Raw genomic sequence first — 23,260 nt, 5'->3', positions numbered from 1 at the left:
GTTTTCGTTCGTTTTTTGCGTTCCTTAGAGAAAAATCATCAAGTCATGGTTTTTTAAACTTTAAAAAATTAAGCATCTTCCAAAATCCAATTTTTCCATTTTCCAGAGTTCAAACGATCGTAAAAAAAAACTAAAAAAATTAATATGTAGGTTGTAATTCCGACATTAAACTATCAATAAATTAGAATTTCTTATAGGAAACGAAATTGAAGTTAATACAATTAAATAACAAATCGAATCAAACGTAATTCACATCAAACTTACAACAAACATAATTTACATTAAAAGCTCCCTCCATTGAGTTATTCTTGTCAAGGTTCACCATACGTCCTCTACACCAAAACCATAGCTAGCACTACACAGTCGTCATTGACACATTGTGGATCATACTGTTCGACACTTGTCACCCGCTATTATTTCTACACATCAACTATACCAACTTGCCCACGACATTTGGCGCTTACCGTTAGTTCAAATTTTTCTGCATTAATAATAATATTGTGAAATATATATTCGTATGAAAAGAAAGAGAGGAGGTTTTATGCCTATTGGAGAAGGAACTAACAAAGTAGATCCACTCCAACGGGCTTTTACCTGCTCAAATAAAAGCAATATGTGTAGCATAACACAGGTAAGATATAATCAAGAAAGTTCAAAGGTAAGATAAAATCAGGAAAATTCTGAATAAGTTCTTCCCACATGTCCTAAGAAAACTCCGTAAAAATTCTACGATGGTGTATTTTGATATTTTGAAAATATATTCAAAATGTAAAGCGCCATCATGCAGGCCTACCCGAAAATTCTGAATATGCAAAGTTCTTCTCACATGTCCTAGGAACCCCCTCTAAAAATACTACGATAGTATATTTTGATATTCCAAATTTTTTTTCAAAAATGTAATGCGTAATCATGCAGGCCTACCCGAAAATTCTGAATATGCGAAGTTCTTCTCACATGTCCTAGGAACCCCCTCTAAAAATACTACGATGGTATATTTTGATATTCCAAAATTATTTTCAAAAATGTAATGCGTCATCATGCAGGCCTACCAGAAAATTCTGAATATGCAAAGTTCTTCTCACATGTCCTAGGAACCCCCTCTAAAAATACTATGATGGTATATTTTGATATTCCAAAATTATTTTCAAAAATGTAATGCGTAATCATGCAGGCCTACCCGAAAATTCTGAATATGCGAAGTTCTTCCTACATGTCCTAGGAACACCCTCTAAAAATACTACGATGGTATATTTTGATATTCCAAAATTATTTGCAAAAATGTAATGCGTAATCATGCAGGCCTACCCGAAAATTCTGAATATGCAAAGTTCTTCTCACATGTTCTAGGAACCCCCTCTAAAAATACTACGATGGTATATTTTGATATTCCAAAATTATTTTCAAAAATGTAATGCGTAATCATGCCGGCCTACCTGAAAATTCTGAATATGCAAAGTTCTTCTCACATGTCCTAGGAACCCCCTCTAAAAATACTACGATGGTATATTTTGATATTCCAAAATTATTTTCAAAAATGTAATGCGTAATCATGCAGGCCTACCCGAAAATTCTGAATATGCAAAGTTCTTCTCACATGTCCTAGGAACACCCTCTAAAAATAATACCATGGTATATTTTGATATTCCAAAATTATTTTCAAAAATGTAATGCGTAATCATGCAGGCCTACTCGAAAATTTTGAATATGCAAAGTTCTTCTCACATGTCCTAGGAACCCCCTCTAAAAATACTACGATGGTATATTTTGATATTCCAAAATTATTTTCAAAAATGTAATGCGTAATCATGCAGGCCTACCCGAAAATTCTGAATATGCAAAGTTCTTCTCACATGTCCTAGGAACCCCCTCTAAAAATACTACGATGGTATATTTTGATATTCCAAAATTATTTTCAAAAATGTAATGCGTAATCATGCAGGCCTACCCGAAAATTCTGAATATGCAAAGTTCTTCTCACATGTCCTAGGAACCCCCTCTAAAAATACTACGATGGTATATTTTGATATTCCAAAATTATTTTCAAAAATGTAATTCGTAATCATGCAGGCCTACCCGAAAATTCTGAATATGCAAAGTTCTTCTCACATGTCCTAGGAACACCCTCTAAAAATACTACGATGGTATATTTTGATATTCCAAAATTATTTTCAAAAATGTAATGCGTAATCATGCAGGCCTACCCGAAAATTCTGAATATGCAAAGTTCTTCCTACATGTCCTAGGAACACCCTCTAAAAATACTACGATGGTATATTTTGATATTCCAAAATTATTTTCAAAAATGTAATGCGTAATCATGCAGGCCTACCCGAAAATTCTGAATATGCAAAGTTCTTCTCACATGTCCCAGGAACACCCTCTAAAAATACTACGATGGTATATTTTGATATTCCAAAATTATTTTCAAAAATGTAATGCGTAATCATGCAGGCCTACCCGAAAATTCTGAATATGCAAAGTTCTTCTCACATGTCCTAGGAACACCCTCTAAAAATACTACGATGGTATATTTTGATATTCCAAAATTATTTTCAAAAATGTAATGCGTAATCATGCAGGCCTACCCGAAAATTCTGAATATGCAAAGTTCTTCCTACATGTCCTAGGAACACCCTCTAAAAATACTACGATGGTATATTTTGATATTCCAAAATTATTTTCAAAAATGTAATGCGTAATCATGCAGGCCTACCCGAAAATTCTGAATATGCAAAGTTCTTCTCACATGTCCTAGGAACACCCTCTAAAAATACTACGATGGTATATTTTGATATTCCAAAATTATTTTCAAAAATGTAATGCGTAATCATGCAGGCCTACCCGAAAATTCTGAATATGCAAAGTTCTTCTCACATGTCCTAGGAACACCCTCCAAAAATACTACGATGGTATATTTTGATATTCGAAAATTATTTTCAAAAATGTAATGCGTAATCATGCAGGCCTACCCGAAAATTCTGAATATGCAAAGTTCTTCTCACATGTCCTAGGAACCCCCTCTAAAAATACTACGATGGTATATTTTGATATTCCAAAATTATTTTCAAAAATGTAATGCGTAATCATGCAGGCCTACCCGAAAATTCTGAATATGCAAAGTTCTTCTCACATGTCCTAGGAACACCCTCCAAAAATACTACGATGGTATATTTTGATATTCGAAAATTATTTTCAAAAATGTAATGCGTAATCATGCAGGCCTACCCGAAAATTCTGAATATGCAAAGTTCTTCTCACATGTCCTAGGAACCCCCTCTAAAAATATTACGATGGTATATTTTGATATTCCAAAATTATTTTCAAAAATGTAATGCGTAATCATGCAGGCCTACCCGAAAATTCTGAATATGCAAAGTTCTTCTCACATGTCCTAGGAACCCACTCTAAAAATACTACGATGGTATATTTTGATATTTTAAAATTATTTGCAAAAATGTAATGCGTAATCATGCAGGCCTACCCGAAAATTCTGAATATGCAAAGTTCTTCCTACATGTCCTAGGAACACCCTCTAAAAATACTACGATGGTATATTTTGATATTCCAAAATTATTTTCAAAAATGTGATGCGTAATCATGCAGGCCTACCCGAAAATTCTGAATATGCAAAGTTCTTCCTACATGTCCTAGGAACACCCTCTAAATATACCTTTGGAGTCATTCCAGAATGTTTTCCAAAAATCCATAAGTGAAATGTTTGCAATCCTGTTTCTGTACATTGTTATGAAGCAGGCTCACTTTTGACCGATTTTCATGCCTTGTGTGTACAGTCGGTCCATGTGCCGCCACAACGGAACGAAAACTATTCAAACAACCAAAAGTTAATACCTTAAAGTACTCTTAAATGTTTACATTGAGTTCTTAGAGAACTTTCAAGCTTTTATTGGGAATTTAAAAATTGCACTGTTGGGAAAATTATTTAAAACGAAAACTTTAGCATCCCTTTCCTATGTGAACTTTTGATTGATTCAGTAATGTTTGCTTGATTTTTTCTAGTAAAACAAATAGCTCAACCCCGCTATACGAAATCACCCTGCGGAAACGTCCACGAGAACAATCGAAAGAAAATGCAAAAAGAAAAAAAACTTGTGTTCATTAAAATAAACACATTTTTTTTGTACTTGGACATAATTTTTAAAAAAGATTTGTAATTGGCTAATTTAACATGATTTAATGCAGGTCCTTTAAAGGGTGATAGGGAAAATATTAAGTAGAGATTCCACTATGATGCATTCCACGCAAAATTTACCATCTCTAATTTTTTTACCAAATTATTTTTTTTCGATTTAAAATATTCGAAACGGATTTTTTATTCCAATGTAGTAAGTGGAATTTTCGCGATATTTTGCCTTCAATTTGCAAAAATAAAAAAATTTGGAAATACTTTTAACAATCGCCAGTACTGTAATAAATAAAGAAGATAGAGAAAATTGTTCTAGATAAGAGATGTGCGCCTTTTCTCAGTTTTCGAATGAGATTTATTAAAACTTATTAGTATTCATTATTCATGAAAAAATATTGAAATAGTTGGTATAAGTCGTACAGAATTAAATTACCTTTAAGAAATAATAATGATTTTTGATTTCAGTTTACTACAAGAGACTGCAGGCTCAGTTTTTGGACCATGTTTCGCACACAGAGGCAGACGAAAATCGTTATTTTCAATTTCAACCAGATATTGATTTTTACGAAGTCTGGAAAAACAAAAGTATTGCACAAAAAATTAACAAACTTTTCCTTATTTTTGTCCAAAAGAATAAGAAGACTCCCTAAGAAAAATGTTTTAACTTCATCCAATATAAAAAATGAAAAAAAAAAATCATACCCAATTTAAAAAAATATATTTGTTTATAACTTTTCAATATTTTTTATTAAATAAACAATATGGTAGGTCTTAATATACTTCATTCGAAAGCTTAGAAAAAGGTGCACATTTCTTGCCTTAAGCTACCTTTTGTATCTTCTTTAGTTATTTCAGTACTGGCGATTGAAGTACGCAAATATTAAGTTATTCAATCATATTCAAGTAAAACTGATAAAATTTCCTACTGATTAGTATCCTTATATCTCTTAGTAATGCAAATTAAGTAACCTTTTAATGTAGAACAGATAAAAGTTAGTGTTTTCGTAAATTTGTTCAATAAAATAATCTTTCATTCGCATAATACTTTAAATATATAAATATTCAAAGGAAAACTCGAAAAAACAGGCTTTTGCCAAATTCAAATGTATATCAATATATATCTTCTAAAGTACAAGTATTCTTCTAAATGTAAAATAAAATAAAAGGGTCATTCCACGTCAGATTAAAATCCCAATATTTACTATATAGATTTTGTTGGCTATTTTCGGCAAATTTAAGACTAAGATAAACGAAAGCAATGAAATTGAAAGACAAATAGGTATTGTAGAGTGAACCAGTTTTAAACTTTGAATGGAAAACAAAGACTAAGCAGGCTTATATGGATATGATTGAAAGAAAATGTGACGAATCTTTTACCTTTCGCTGGTAGAAGATAGGCATTCCAACCTAGTCTACCGCATAGTCGTTGATAGAACATAATTGATCATCATGACGCCGGTGCACCGCCTTGGCGGTAGATTTGGGTAGAACGCCCAACTCCTACCAGCAGAAGGCAAAAACTTCTTCACATTTCCTTTCGATCATTTCCATGTGAGCTTGCCTAGTTCTAGTTTTACGTTCTAGGTTTATAACTGATTTGCTCTAGAATACCTATCCGTCTTTCAATTTCATTGCTTTGGTTTCTATTAGTCTTAAATTTGACAAAAATAGCCACCAAAATCGATATAGTAGAGCCTTGTGGCAATTAAAACATAGTAACATCCCAACATGTTTTCGTTCGTTTTTTGCGTTCCTTAGAGAAAAATCATCAAGTCATGATTTTTTAAACTTTAAAAAATTAAGCATCTTCCAAAATCCAATTTTTCCATTTTCCAGAGTTCAAACGATCGTAAAAAAAAAATAAAAAAAATAATATGTGGGTTGTGATTCCGACATTAAACTATCAATAAATTAGAATTTCTTATAGGAAACGAAATTGAAGTTAATACAATTAAATAACAAATCGAATCAAACGTAATTCACATCAAACTTACAACAAACATAATTTACATTACAAGCTCCCTCCATTGAGTTATTCTTGTCAAGGTTCACCATACGTCATCTACACCAAAACCATAGCTAGCACTACACAGTCGTCGTTGACACATTGCGGATCATACTGTTCGACACTTGTCACCCGCTATTATTTCTACACATCAACTATACCAACTTGCCCACGACATTTGGCGCTTACCGTTAGTTCAAATTTTTCTGCATTAATAATAATATTGTGAAATATATATTCGTATGAAAAGAAAGAGAGGAGGTTTTATGCCTATTGGAGAAGGAACTAACAAAGTAGATCCACTCCAACGGGCTTTTACCTGCTCAAATAAAAGCAATATGTGTACCATAACACAGGTAAGATATAATAAAGAAAGTTCACAGGTAAGATAAAATCAGGAAAATTCTGAATAAGTTCTTCCCACATGTCCTAAGAAAACTCCGTAAAAATTCTACGATGGTGTATTTTGATATTTTAAAAATATATTCAAAAATGTAAAGCGCCATCATGCAGGCCTACCCGAAAATTCTCAATATGCAAAGTTCTTCTCACATGTCCTAGGAACCCCCTCTAAAAATACTACGATGGTATATTTTGATATTCCAAATTTTTTTTCAAAAATGTAATGCGTAATCATGCAGGCCTACCCGAAAATTCTGAATATGCAAAGTTCTTCTCACATGTCCTAGGAACCCCCTCTAATAATACTACGATGGTATATTTTGATATTCCAAAATTATTTTCAAAAATGTAATGCGTCATCATGCAGGCCTACCAGAAAATTCTGAATATGCAAAGTTCTTCTCACATGTCCTAGGAACCCCCTCTAAAAATACTACGATGTATATTTTGATATTCCAAAATTAATTTCAAAAATGTAATGCGTAATCATGCAGGCCTACCCGAAAATTCTGAATATGCGAAGTTCTTCCTACATGTCCTAGGAACACCCTCTAAAAATACTACGATGGTATATTTTGATATTCCAAAATTATTTGCAAAAATGTAATGCGTGATCATGCAGGCCTACCCGAAAATTCTGAATATGCAAAGTTCTTCTCACATGTCCTAGGAACACCCTCTAAAAATACTACGATGGTATATTTTGATATTCCAAAATTATTTTCAAAAATGTAATGCGTAATCATGCAGGCCTACCCGAAAATTCTGAATATGCAAAGTTCTTCCTACATGTCCTAGGAACACCCTCTAAAAATACTACGATGGTATATTTTGATATTCCAAAATTATTTTCAAAAATGTAATGCGTAATCATGCAGGCCTACCCGAAAATTCTGAATATGCAAAGTTCTTCTCACATGTCCTAGGAACACCCTCTAAAAATACTGCGATGGTATATTTTGATATTCCAAAATTATTTTCAAAAATGTAATGCGTAATCATGCAGGCCTACCCGAAAATTCTGAATATGCAAAGTTCTTCCTACATGTCCTAGGAACCCCCTCTAAAAATACTACGATGGTATATTTTGATATTCCAAAATTATTTTCAAAAATGTAATGCGTAATCATGCAGGCCTACCCGAAAATTCTGAATATGCAAAGTTCTTCTCACATGTCCTAGGGACACCCTCTAAAAATACTACGTTGGTATATTTTGATATTCCAAAATTATTTTCAAAAATGTAATGCGTAATCATGCAGGCCTACCCGAAAATTCTGAATATGCAAAGTTCTTCTCACATGTCCTAGGAACACCCTCTAAAATACTACGATGGTATATTTTGATATTCCAAAATTATTTTCAAAAATGTAATGCGTAATCATGCAGGCCTACCCGAAAATTCTGAATATGCAAAGTTCTTCCTACATGTCCTAGGAACACCCTCTAAAAATACTACGATGGTATATTTTGATATTCCAAAATTAATTTCAAAAATGTAATGCGTAATCATGCAGGCCTACCCGAAAATTCTGAATATGCAAAGTTCTTCTCACATGTCCTAGGAACACCTTCTAAAAATACTACGATGGTATATTTTGATATTCCAAAATTATTTTCAAAAATGTAATGCGTAATCATGCAGGCCTACCCGAAAATTCTGAATATGCAAAGTTCTTCTCACATGTCCTAGGAACCCCCTCTAAAAATACTACGATGGTATATTTTGATATTCCAAAATTATTTTCAAAAATGTAATGCGTAATCATGCAGGCCTACCCGAAAATTCTGAATATGCAAAGTTCTTCTCACATGTCCTAGGAACCCACTTTAAAAATACTACGATGGTATATTTTGATATTTTAAAATTATTTTCAAAAATGTAATGCGTAATCATGCAGGCCTACCCGAAAATTCTGAATATGCAAAGTTCTTCTCACATGTCCTAGGAACACCCTCTAAAAATACTACGATGGTATATTTTGATATTCCAAAATTATTTTCAAAAATGTAATGCGTCATCATGCAGGCCTACCAGAAAATTCTGAATATGCAAAGTTCTTCCTACATGTCCTAGGAACACCCACTAAAAATACTACGATGGTATATTTTGATATTCCAAAATTATTTTCAAAAATGTAATGCGTCATCATGCAGGCCTACCAGAAAATTCTGAATATGCAAAGTTCTTCTCACATGTCCTAGGAACACCCTCCAAAAATACTACGATGGTATATTTTGATATTCCAAAATTATTTTCAAAAATGTAATGCGTAATCATGCAGGCCTACCCGAAAATTCTGAATATGCAAAGTTCTTCTCACATGTCCTAGGAACACCCTCTAAAAATACTACGATGGTATATTTTGATATTCCAAAATTATTTTCAAAAATGTAATGCGTAATCATGTCCTAGGAACCCCCTCTAAAAATACTACGATGGTATATTTTGATATTCCAAAATTATTTTCAAAAATGTAATGCGTAATCATGCAGGCCTACCCGAAAATTCTGAATATGCAAAGTTCTTCCTACATGTCCTAGGAACACCCTCTAAAAATACTACGATGGTATATTTTGATATTCCACAATTATTTTCAAAAATGTGATGCGTAATCATGCAGGCCTACCCGAAAATTCTGAATATTGAGTTTTTCCCACATGTCCTAAGAATACTCCGTAAAAATGCTACGATAGTATATTTTGATATTATAATATTATTACTCTCATGCAATATTCGATAGAAATTAGAAATATTAAAATTATTCATATTTTTGCTCGTTAAGAAACAGGAAATCGGTACCCGGGGCTAGCAGCTGTTACTTAAAAGTGATTTCACTACCATGTTCTTACGTGGTTCATTCAATGCCTCACCGCGGCAGCTGAAAGGTAAAATGCGCTAGCAACTTGCATGCAAGTTGAATTTTCTTGTAAGTGCTAGCGCAAATAAAAATTTGCTTAAAAAAAGCCACCCTTTTGGAAAAATCATTGCTAGCGCAAAACATCTGCTAGCGCATTTAACCGCGATTCAAGTATTGCCTCTAGATGATATTGTTGAAACAAACTATGAGATCAAATCCGTCATGAAAAAGTTAAAAAATATGAAAGCTCCAGGTTATGATGGAATTTTCAACATTCTTCTTAAAAACCTTCCCGAAATCACCATGAGATACTTGGTCAAAATATTCAACAAATCTTTTGAATTAGCATACTTCCCTGAAAGATGGAAAAATGCCAAGGTTATTCCTATTTTGAAGCCAGATAAAAACCCAGCAGAAGCATCTAGCTATCGACCAATTAGCTTACTTTCTTCTATTAGTAAATTATTTGAAAAAATCATCCTAACTAGAATGATGTCACATATCATTAAGAATTCTATTTTTCTTCCTGAGCAGTTTGGATTTCGTATTGGACATTGAACTACTCATCAACTTGTGAGAGTAACTAACGTGATAAAGGCAAATATCTCAGAGGGCTATTCCACTGGAGTTGCTCTTCTAGACATCGAAAAAGCTTTCGACAGTGTTTGGCACAAAGGTTTAATTGCCAAAATGTAGGATTTCAATTTTCCAATTTACATAATAAAGATAATTAAAAAAATATTAAAATATTAAAAAATTATCTTACTAACCGTACCCTACAGGTTTCTTATCAGAATTGTAAATCTAATAAGCTACCCGTTAAAGCAGGTGTCCCTCAAGGATCAAGCGTCGCACCAATACTATACAATATTTTTACCTCTGATCTTCCAAATCTAGAGAAAATTTTCAACAGGACGTAAGTAACATTGAGAGCCTCTCTTTGTTTACTTTCTCTTTCGTTTATTGCGACGTCATTACAACACTTTGTACTAATTTTCCAGTACATATCGAAAGCCGACGGTTTTTACTATAATATTATGCAAAGAGTAGAGTAGTAAATGTTGAAATGGCCGAGTAATGAACAGAAGAGAAAGACCTCAAAGAGAATCTCTCATTGTTACTTACGTCCTATTGAAAATTTTCTCTAGAAATATACCTACAGGCTGTAAAAATTCACTTTTCTGTGATGATACTAGCAACTCAGTCACTGGGAGAAGGCTTCGTATTATCTGCAGTCGACTGCAACGAAACTTGAATATTTTCAATGATTACCTAAAAAAATGCAAAATTTCCACTAATGCGGCAAAAACAGAATTGATTGTGTTTCCGCATAAGCCAAGAGCTTCTAAATAATAACCATATTATTAAATTTAATGGTTTGAATTTAACGTGGACAGATCAAGTTAAATCCTTGGGTTTGATTTACGATAAAAAACTCACTTTTAAGGATCACATTGGAGGAATCCAAACAAAATGCAACAAATATATAAAATGTTTATACCCTCTTATAAATAGGAATTCTAGGCTCTGCCTAAAGAACAAACTATTAATTTATGAACAAATATTTAGACCGGCAATGCTATATGCAGTTCCAATCTGGGCAAGTTGTTGTGCTACTAGGAAGAAAACGCTTCAAAGGATTCAGAATAAAGTTCTGAAAATGATTTTGAAGCGTCCTCCCTGGTTTAGCACAAATGAGCTGCACAGACTTGCAAACATAGACGCATTAGAAATTATGACGAACAGTATTATAAGCAACTTCCGACAAAAATCGTTGCAATCTTCAATTGCAACGATTAGCTCTCTTTATAGTTTATAAGTTAGTTTATATAATTTGTTTAGCTCATTATTCAGAAGACAAGTGGGTTTAAAACATCCCACTGAAAAAAACTTAACTGCGAAAGCATATTGTAACTTAATAATAACTAACTGAATCATGTAAACAATAGGGATGAAAAGTCACCACTTGTGGCTGAACACCCAATATACTAAATTAGAAATGTAATGCAAACAAAACAATATAATCAAATAGAAAATAATATAAAAAAAGACAGGCTGATTTGTCTTTACCTCCAAATTGTTGATTAGAAGCACATTTGTTGTGAAACTTGCTTGATTGGTATGTAACAACGTTACCCTTCTACTAGATAGATAAGAATTATGTTGTATCTACACCTTACAGCTTAACCTTACCTCTCCATTTGCCATTACTATATCAACGATTCCTTCTTGAATAAAATACATTTTTGATCCTATTGTTCCCTCTTTGATTACAATATCACCTGTGGAAGAAAAAAGATTATTTAAATTATATATATATATATATATATATATATATATATATATATATATATATATATATATATATATATATATATATATATATATATATATATATATATATATATATATATATATATATATATATATATATATATATATATATATATATATATATATATATATATATATATATATATATATATATATATATATATATATATTAGGGTGGGGCAAAATGATCGTTTTTTCAGCACAGCACTTTTTTGGTTCCTTTTGGGGTCCCAAACAACTGTGCAAAATTTGGGGTCGATTGGTGTTGACCCGGCGTAGCGCATTGCGTTTGAAATTTGTATGGAGATTAGTATGGGAAAACCTACATTTTTGCATTTTTAATTTTACAGACTACAATTCTTTCCTTAGTATGCAAACAAATATAGATAGAAGTGTAGTCCAGGATATGCTGAACAACTTTTCCGAAGGATGTATGGTGTTAGAATATCTCTAAGCCAAGTTATAGCTGTTCAAAGTTCGATACATCAAATTAAATGCCAAAAATCATTTTTATTGCCAACACTGCCGGTGTACCATGGTATTTCATATAGCATTCCAAAATAACATTATATATTTTAGTTTTACCACATTGGTATGTTTGGATGAATTATTCAAAACCCTTAGCTCAATTTCATGCGCGTAGGTAGTTGAGCAATAGGGTGTAGAGAGTGGGGTTGGGGGGGGGGACTTTAATATGTAGAAATTCCAACTGAAATGTTGTCGAGTTGGAATGTTCAGATGAATTATTTCAAAACAATTATATATATGTATATACATACATATATATATATATATATATATATATATATATATATATATATATATATATATATATATATATATATATATATATATATATATATATATATATATATATATATATATATATATATATATATATATATATATATATATATTATATATATATATATATATATATATATATATATATATATATATATATATGTATATATATATATATATATATATATATATATATATATATATATATATATATATATATATATATATATATATATATATATATATATATATATATATATATATATATATACATATATATATATATATATATATATATATATATATATATATATATATATATATATATATATATATATATATATATATATATATATATATATATATATATATATATATATATATATATATATATATATATATATATATATATATATATATATATATATATATATATATAGGGTAAGGTGGGGCAAATCGATGAATGTAATGTTATTCAATTGTACCATGAAGAAAATGGAATTCAATGTCGATCTTGGAATGTCAAAATCACCAGTAGTAGCACGTAAAAATATCCCCATCTGCAGCAGAGTAATTGCTCGACGAATACTATATTTATCACGTTTTTGTGTGTAATTATGAACCATTGTGCAAAAAAATAATAAGTAATAATAAAAAAATATTTTTTAAATGGATAAATAAACATTTTCCCCATTCGTAACCCAACTTTGTACCGGGAAACAAGTGCTTTTTGTTCTCTCCGGTGTGGTTTAGTTTTTTCGGTAGTACGAAGGTGCTTGCTGTGGCAGAGGCTGCAGTAAAGCATTAGTAATAAACAGTCCCTCGAGTGATAATTATTACCTGCGATATCGGTGCAGTGAAGTTACTAAACAGTTTTCTTGCCTGAAAGACGGCTTTGTTTAGACGAACTATATCAGCTCTATTGTGTGAAGGTCACGCGGGTGACGGATAAAACAAACGAAGGATCAATTCACCTACCAGCTCGTCAGGAACCAACTGGTGAAGTGTTTTGTTTTTTACTTTTCTTATCGATTTTTTCTTCTTTTTATTGCTTTTGATTTTTTATTTTGATTTAAGTTAAACAGTGCGGTCGAGTGTGTTGCTCCCGCAACAAAATGGAACAAACAGAAGGATCACCCTCCGAAGACGAATATTATGGGGAAGAAGAACATATATCTGATACTGAGACAGATAATGTTATGGTCGATCCACTTCCCCCCAATGTCTCACAGCCCCCCCGAGTCAAGGTTTACCAGGATGGATCCGCTGGTCTTTGGGTGGTATACTTTCGGCCCAAAAATAAACCGTTAAACAGCATAACTGTTGCACGGGAGCTGACAAAACGTTACTCGGCCGTAACCGTGATTAAAAAGGTTCAGTCAGATAAACTGCGCGTAGTCGTTACTGACTTGAAACAGGCCAATGATATCGTTAGCAATAGCCTCTTTACGCTGGAGTATCGCGTCTACATCCCTTCTCGTGATGTGGAGATCGACGGTGTGGTAAGTGATGCGGGTCTAACTGTCGATGATCTGATGAATGATGGGGCTGGCCGCTTTAAGGACCCTAACCTTCCATCGAAGATGGTAATTACTATCCATCAGACTCGTTTCGCGTAACCTTCGCCGGATCTGCACTTCCGAGCTACGTTGAAGTGGGAGGAGCTCGTCTACCTGTACGCCCGTTTGTACCGCGGGTCATGAATTGTTCCAATTGCAAGCAGCTAGGTCACACGGCCACCTACTGTAGCAACAAGCAACGGTGCGGTAAATGTGGGGAACGCCATGCGGATGATACTTGCAGTAGGCCCGCTGAGAAGTGTGTTTACTGTGGGGAGAATCCGCATGCACTTTTGACATGCCCAACGTACAAACTTCGCGCGGATAAACTGAAGCGATCCGCCAAAGATCGCTCCAGACGCTCTTACGCAGAAATGCTTAAAAGAGCTGTTCCACTTATCTCCGAAAACCCATTCGCTCTTTTGCCAACTGACGATAACGCCTCTAACGACCCTTGCGAGGGGCATTCTTTGTCTCCGCTTGGAAACTCTAGGAAAAGATCTAATCAAAACTCACCTGAACTTCCTCGTAAGGGTCCTAGGTTGTCCCAAACAAGGGTACAAAATAAAAATAATTCATCAACTGGAAGTGGTACAAATCCGAAGATAATACCTCCTGGTTTTGGGAAATTGAGATACAACCAGGAGTTCCCAGCACTCCCCGGGGCACCAAAAATCCCAAGTGCTCCAATTTTACAGTCAGAAACTCACCCTAAAACGGGACATTGTGGACTGGATATTCACAGCTTTCAACATTACCGATCCTATGAAAAGCTTGCTGGTTGCTATTCTACCAACAGTAAGAACATTTTTAAAACAGTTGACTGAACAATGGCCCCTCCTTACAGCGATCGTATCCTTCGATGGCTAACTTATTAGACGGAATCAGGGATCTGATCACTGTTTTACAGTGGAACTGCAGAAGTATTATCCCCAAAATCGATTCATTAAAACACTTGCTAAATTACAATCATTGTGATGCATTTTCCCTATGTGAAAAATGGCTAACTTCTAATATAAACCTCAACTTCCACGATTTTAACATTATCCGCTTGGATCGAGAAGACTCATATGGGGGGGGGGGGGTACTTTTAGGGATCAAAAAGTGCTACTCCTTCAATCGAATCAACCTCCCTTCGACGCCAGGCATTGAAGCTGTCGCTTGTCAAACAACAGTCAAAGGCAAAGATCTTTGCATTGCTTCTATTTACATTCCTCCTAGGGCCATGATGGGATATCGAAGATTCTCCAACGTGATTGAACACCTTCCCTCGCCCCTCCTGCTTCTTGGAGACTTTAACTCTCACGGTACGGGGTGGGGCTGTCTATACGACGATAATCGATCTTCGACAATTCAAGACCTTTGTGACAACTTCAATATGGCAATTCTGAACACAGGGGAAATGACACGGATCCCTAGACCACCTGCGCAAGCAAGTGCACTGGACATATCTTTATGCTCGACATCACTACGGTTAGATTGCAAGTGGAAGGTAATATCTGATCCCCACGGTAGTGACCACTTACCAATTGTAATTGCAATCACCACTGGTTCAAGACCATCGGCACCAATCAATGTTCCCTATGACCTCACACGAAACATTGATTGGAAGAGCTACGCTGCTGCGATATCCAAAACTATCGATTCAACACAGGTACTTCCCCCGGAGGAAGAATATAAGTTTTTGTCCAACTCGATTCTCGATAGCGCGATTCAAACTCAGACGAAACGAGTACCCGACGTGAACACCCAAAAACGTTCTCCCAACCCGTGGTGGGACAAAGAGTGCTCAAACGTGTACGCGGAGAAAGCTGCCGCGTATAAAACCTTCCGGAACGACGGGTTAGTTGCTAGTTATCGAGTGTACGCGATATTAGAAAAGCGAATAAAAAATTTAATGAAAGCTAACAAACGCAGTTACTGGCGCCGGTTTGTCGACGGGTTAACAAGAGAAACATCGATGAGCACTCTTTGGGGCACGGCCCGACGTATGCGAAACCGAAACAGTACGAACGAGAGCGTGGAATATTCAAACCGTTGGATATTCGATTTCGCCAAGAAAGTTTGTCCGGATTCCGCCCCGGCACAGAAAATCTACCGCGCCGCGTCGCCTTACAATACCGCGAACGAAACACTGTTTACGATGGTGGAGTTCTCACTTGCTCTCTTATCATGTAACAATAAAGCCCCGGGGCCAGATAGAATCAAATTCAACTTGTTGAAGAATCTGCCAGACTCTGCCAAAAGACGCTTGTTGAATTTATTTAATAGGTTTCTTGAGGGTAACATTGTCCAACATGACTGGAGACAGGTGAGAGTCATCGCCATCCAAAAACCAGGAAAACCAGCCTCCGACCACAATTCGTATCGTCCGATTGCAATGCTGTCCTGTATCCGGAAGTTATTCGAAAAAATGATCTTGTTTCGCCTCGATAATTGGGTCGAAACAAATGGCTTACTGTCAGATACACAATTTGGCTTCCGCAAAGGCAAAGGGACGAACGATTGCCTTGCGTTGCTCTCAACAGAAATTCAAATGGCATATGCTAACAAAGAGCAGATGGCATCAGTATTCTTGGATATTAAGGGGGCTTTCGATTCAGTTTCGATCAACATTCTTTATGAGAAGTTGCACCAGCATGGTCTTTCGCCAATTTTAAATAACTTTTTGCTAAACCTGTTGTCTGAAAAACAAATGCATTTCTCGCATGGCGATTTATCGACATCACGATTTAGCTACATGGGCCTTCCCCAGGGCTCATGTCTAAGCCCTCTCCTCTACAATTTTTACGTGAATGACGTGGACGAATGTCTTGTCAATTCCTGCACGCTAAGGCAGCTTGCAGATGACGGTGTGGTCTCTATTACAGGTCCTAAAGCCGTCGACTTGCAAGGACCACTGCAAGATACCTTGGACAATTTGTCTGCTTGGGCTCTCCAGTTGGGTATCGAGTTCTCCACGGAGAAAACTGAGCTAGTCGTATTTTCTAGTAAGCGTGAACCAGCGCAACTACAGCTTCAATTAATGGATCAAACTATTGCTCAGGCTTCAACATTCAAATATCTCGGGGTATGGTTCGACTCTAAAGGTACCTGGGGATGTCACATAAGGTATCTGAAACAGAAGTGCCAACAAAGGATCAACTTTTTCCGTACAATAACTGGAACATGGTGGGGTGCCCATCCAGGAGACCTAATCAGGCTGTACCAAACAACGATATTATCAGTGTTGGAGTACGGATGTTTCTGCTTTCGCTCCGCTGCGAACATACATTTCATCAAACTGGAGCGAATCCAGTATCGTTGCTTGCGTATTGCCTTGGGTTGCATGCACTCGACCCTTACGATGAGTCTCGAAGTGCTGGCGGGCGTTCTTCCTCTGAAAAATCGATTTTGGGACCTCTCATATCGATTACTCATTCGATGCGATTTTCTGAACCCATTGGTGATTGCAAATTGCGAAAGGCTTGTCGAGCTTAATTCTCAGACCCGATTCATGTCCTTGTACTTCGATTACATGGCACAGAACATCAATTCATCTACGTATAACGTCAACCGTGCTCATTTCTTAGATACTTCTGATCACACTGTATTTTTCGATACATCCATGAAGGAAGAGATTTGTGGAATTCCGGATCATATTCGCCCACAAGTGGTCCCAAATATTTTCTATAACAAATACCATCAAGTCGACTGCGCCAAAATGTTCTACACTGACGGATCAATTCTCAACGGGTCCACAGGCTTCGGTATCTTCAACGAAAATCTTGCTGCCTCATTCAAACTCAATGATCCTGCTTCAATTTACGTCGCAGAATTAGCTGCCATTCAGTATACTCTCGGGATCATTGACACCCTGCCCTCAGACCATTACTTCATCGTTTCGGATAGTCTCAGCTCCATTGAAGCCATCCGTGCGGCGAAGCCTGGAAAGCACTCACCGTATTTCCTGGGGAAAATACGGGAATATCTGAGTGCTTTATCTGAAAAATCTTACCAGATTACCTTGGTTTGGGTCCCGTCACATTGTTCTATTGCGGGCAATGAGAAGGCGGACTCTTTAGCCAAGGTGGGCGCATTAGAAGGCGACACTTACGAAAGACCAATTTGCTTCAACGAATTTTTCAGTATCTCTCGTCAGAGGACGCTCGATAGTTGGCAAACCTCATGGAGCAATGGGCATCTGGGACGGTGGCTACATTCCATTATCCCAAAGGTATCAACGAATGCTTGGTTTAAGGGGTTGGATGTGAACCGGGACTTTATTCGTACGATGTCAAGGATCATGTCCAACCATTACTCGTTTGACGCGCATCTCCGTCGTATAGGGCTAGCTGAAAGTAATCATTGTGTTTGTGAGAACGGCTACCACGACATCGAGCATGTTGTTTGGCTGTGCGCAGAGTACTGTGTTGCCAGGTCCCAACTAATAGATTCCCTTCGGGCCCGAGGTAGATCACCCTATGTGCCAGTCCGGGACGTCCTGGCAAGCCGTGACCACTCCTATATTTTTCTTATCTATATCTTTTTGAAAACCATTGATGTCCAAGTTTAATACATTTTCCCCTCTCTCATTCACAGTAGAATCTCACCAACCTATCCCTGTATCTACAATATGGCATTGCTTCACGAGTCTTCGGTGCATACCCTTCTTGATAACCGTCTACCCAGAACATCATGACATACCTCACATGCAGATGATATAGAGAACATCATGACAGTATCAGAGTGCCAATAATTATCCGAAATATCGACCCTCCCCTCGCCCCTGCGATTTCAGGCTGGAAACTACAACACTACAACAAAGTGTGCATATCCGCCACAATGATTAATCAGCAAACGACGATGTCAATTACACAATATGTATCCCACTTCCTACCTTTTTCCTTTACTTACATAAGAGGGGAGCAAGCCGCCCCTAAATACGGCTTTCCTTTCCCCCACTAATATGTGACATGTAATTAAAAAAAATGAATTATCGGCCTCGTTAAGCTAAAGCATTTGGGCCTAAATAAACGTATTCAAGATAAAAAAAAATAAACATTTTCTTAGCAAAAAAAAACGGTCGGATTTACCCCACTTTTTATATATATATATATATATATATATATATATATATATATATATATATATATATATATATATATATATATATATATATATATATATATATATATATATATATATATATATATATATATATATATATATATATATATATATATATATATATATATATATATATATATATATATATATATATATATATATATATATATATATATATATATATATACATATATATAGGGTAAGGTGGGGCAAATCCGACCGTTTGGTAAACCCGATCCCCATCTGTTATCGAAAATCGGAAGCACTACGCGAACTAATATCAATGTTCTCGTGTAGAGCATCGAAAATAATCATAATGGTGGCATGACAGCATTTTATTAGTCTACATTGAGATGCTCAAACGACAATATTTGTTTTTTCAACTTTTGATTTGATTTTTGTACATCATTGACTTCAAGAAAATTTTTGATTGTTAAAGTGATAGCATAAAAAATGTAAGTGGATTTAAATTCTTTGATTTAAATCCTACAAAGTGCATAGATGAATTTAGTCCAACATTTTTCATATTTTTTTTAATCGCGCCGTAATGAAAAATGGCGCGGTGGGGCAAATCCGACCTCTAAATAGTGGGGTAAATCCGACCGCTTTTTTTGCTAAGAAAATGTTTATTTTTTTTTATCTTGAATACGTTTATTTAGGCCCAAATGCTTTAGCTTAACGAGGCCGATAATTCATTTTTTTTAATTACATGTCACATATTAGTGGGGGAAAGGAAAGCCGTATTTAGGGGCGGCTTGCTCCCCTCTTATGTAAGTAAAGGAAAAAGGTAGGAAGTGGGATACATATTGTGTAATTGACATCGTCGTTTGCTGATTAATCATTGTGGCGGATATGCACACTTTGTTGTAGTGTTGTAGTTTCCAGCCTGTAATCGCAGGGGCGAGGGTCGATATTTCGGATAATTATTGGCACTCTGATACTGTCATGATGTTCTCTATATCATCTGCATGTGAGGTATGTCATGATGTTCTGGGTAGACGGTTATCAAGAAGGGTATGCACCGAAGACTCGTGAAGCAATGCCATATTGTAGATACAGGGATAGGTTGGTGAGATTCTACTGTGAATGAGAGAGGGGGAAATGTATTAAACTTGGACATCAATGGTTTTCAAAAAGATATAGATAAGAAAAATATAGGAGTGGTCACGGCTTGCCAGGACGTCCCGGACTGGCACATAGGGTGATCTACCTCGGGCCCGAAGGGAATCTATTAGTTGGGACCTGGCAACACAGTACTCTGCGCACAGCCAAACAACATGCTCGATGTCGTGGTAGCCGTTCTCACAAACACAATGATTACTTTCAGCTAGCCCTATACGACGGAGATGCGCGTCAAACGAGTAATGGTTGGACATGATCCTTGACATCATACGAATAAAGTCCCGGTTCACATCCAACCCCTTAAACCAAGCATTCGTTGATACCTTTGGGATAATGGAATGTAGCCACCGTCCCAGATGCCCATTGCTCCATGAGGTTTGCCAACTATCGAGCGTCCTCTGACGAGAGATACTGAAAAATTCGTTGAAGCAAATTGGTCTTTCGTAAGTGTCGCCTTCTAATGCGCCCACCTTGGCTAAAGAGTCCGCCTTCTCATTGCCCGCAATAGAACAATGTGACGGGACCCAAACCAAGGTAATCTGGTAAGATTTTTCAGATAAAGCACTCAGATATTCCCGTATTTTCCCCAGGAAATACGGTGAGTGCTTTCCAGGCTTCGCCGCACGGATGGCTTCAATGGAGCTGAGACTATCCGAAACGATGAAGTAATGGTCTGAGGGCAGGGTGTCAATGATCCCGAGAGTATACTGAATGGCAGCTAATTCTGCGACGTAAATTGAAGCAGGATCATTGAGTTTGAATGAGGCAGCAAGATTTTCGTTGAAGATACCGAAGCCTGTGGACCCGTTGAGAATTGATCCGTCAGTGTAGAACATTTTGGCGCAGTCGACTTGATGGTATTTGTTATAGAAAATATTTGGGACCACTTGTGGGCGAATATGATCCGGAATTCCACAAATCTCTTCCTTCATGGATGTATCGAAAAATACAGTGTGATCAGAAGTATCTAAGAGATGAGCACGGTTGACGTTATACGTAGATGAATTGATGTTCTGTGCCATGTAATCGAAGTACAAGGACATGAATCGGGTCTGAGAATTAAGCTCGACAAGCCTTTCGCAATTTGCAATCACCAATGGGTTCAGAATATCGCATCGAATGAGTAATCGATATGAGAGGTCCCAAAATCGATTTTTCAGAGGAAGAACGCCCGCCAGCACTTCGAGACTCATCGTATGGGTCGAGTGCATGCAACCCAAGGCAATACGCAAGCAACGATACTGGATTCGCTCCAGTTTGATGAAATGTATGTTCGCAGCGGAGCGAAAGTAGAAACATCCGTACTCCAACACTGATAATATCGTTGTTTGGTACAGCCTGATTAGGTCTCCTGGATGGGCACCCCACCATGTTCCAGTTATTGTACGGAAAAAGTTGATCCTTTGTTGGCACTTCTGTTTCAGATACCTTATGTGACATCCCCAGGTACCTTTAGAGTCGAACCATACCCCGAGATATTTGAATGTTGAAGCCTGAGCAATAGTTTGATCCATTAATTGAAGCTGTAGTTGCGCTGGTTCACGCTTACTAGAAAATACGACTAGCTCAGTTTTCTCCGTGGAGAACTCGATACCCAACTGGAGAGCCCAAGCAGACAAATTGTCCAAGGTATCTTGCAGTGGTCCTTGCAAGTCGACGGCTTTAGGACCTGTAATAGAGACCACACCGTCATCTGCAAGCTGCCTTAGCGTGCAGGAATTGACAAGACATTCGTCCACGTCATTCACGTAAAAATTGTAGAGGGAGAGGGCTTAGACATGAGCCCTGGGGAAGGCCCATGTAGCTAAATCGTGATGTCGATAAATCGCCATTGCGAGAAATGCATTTGTTTTTCAGACAACAGGTTTAGCAAAAAGTTATTTAAAATTGGCGAAAGACCATGCTGGTGCAACTTCTCATAAAGAATGTTGATCGAAACTGAATCGAAAGCCCCCTTAATATCCAAGAATACTGATGCCATCTGCTCTTTGTTAGCATATGCCATTTGAATTTCTGTTGAGAGCAACGCAAGGCAATCGTTCGTCCCTTTGCCTTTGCGGAAGCCAAATTGTGTATCTGACAGTAAGCCATTTGTTTCGACCCAATTATCGAGGCGAAACAAGATCATTTTTTCGAATAACTTCCGGATACAGGACAGCATTGCAATCGGACGATACGAATTGTGGTCGGAGGCTGGTTTTCCTGGTTTTTGGATGGCGATGACCCTCACCTGTCTCCAGTCATGTCGGACAATGTTACCCTCAAGAAACCTATTAAATAAATTCAACAAGCGTCTTTTGGCAGAGTCTGGCAGATTCTTCAACAAGTTGAATTTGATTCTATCTGGCCCCGGGGCTTTATTGTTACATGATAAGAGAGCAAGTGAGAACTCCACCATCGTAAACGGTGTTATATATATATATATATATATATATATATATATATATATATATATATATATATATATATATATATATATATATATATATATATATATATATATATATATATATATATATATATATATATATATATATATATATATATATATATATATATATATATATATATATATATATATATATATATATATATATATATATATGTATATATATATATATATATATATATATATATATATATATATATATATATATATATATATATATATATATATATATATATATATATATATATATATATATATATATATATATATATATATATATATATATATATATATAGTCACATCAACCGAGCACAGCACTTTTTTGGTTCCTTTTGGGGTCCCAAACAACTGTGCAAAATTTGGGGTCGATTGGTGTTGACCCGGTGTAGCGCATTGCGTTTGAAATTTGTATGGAGATTAGTATGGGAAAACCTACATTTTCGCATTTTTAATTTTACAGACTACAATTCT

At 35.9% G+C, this 23,260-nt stretch overlaps 1 protein-coding gene across 9 annotated transcripts in view; it reads right to left on the bottom strand.

The window, feature by feature from the left end:
• Nucleotides 1–23,260, bottom strand: part of LOC131678338 (putative uncharacterized protein DDB_G0282133) — a 2,723,618-nt gene that overhangs the window by 357,584 nt on the left and 2,342,774 nt on the right. For 8 of the 9 annotated variants that reach the window (XR_009303629.1, XM_058958408.1, XM_058958411.1 and 5 more), the window contains one exon: nt 11,606–11,694. Coding sequence is in view for 7 of the 9 variants with exons in the window: in XM_058958408.1 (XP_058814391.1) it covers nt 11,606–11,694 (89 nt within the window). In the remaining 2 variants the exon portion in view is untranslated. Of the gene's footprint in view, nt 1–3,670; nt 3,824–11,605; nt 11,695–23,260 lie in introns of those variants that run through there. The other variant, XM_058958410.1, reaches the window with a different exon arrangement.

The sequence above is a fragment of the Topomyia yanbarensis genome, chromosome 2 (genome assembly GCF_030247195.1).
Source record: "Topomyia yanbarensis strain Yona2022 chromosome 2, ASM3024719v1, whole genome shotgun sequence".
Classification (NCBI taxonomy): Eukaryota; Metazoa; Arthropoda; class Insecta; order Diptera; family Culicidae; genus Topomyia; species Topomyia yanbarensis.
The sequence above is the reverse complement of the archived record's forward strand: the minus strand, read 5'-3'. Positions and strand labels throughout refer to the sequence as shown.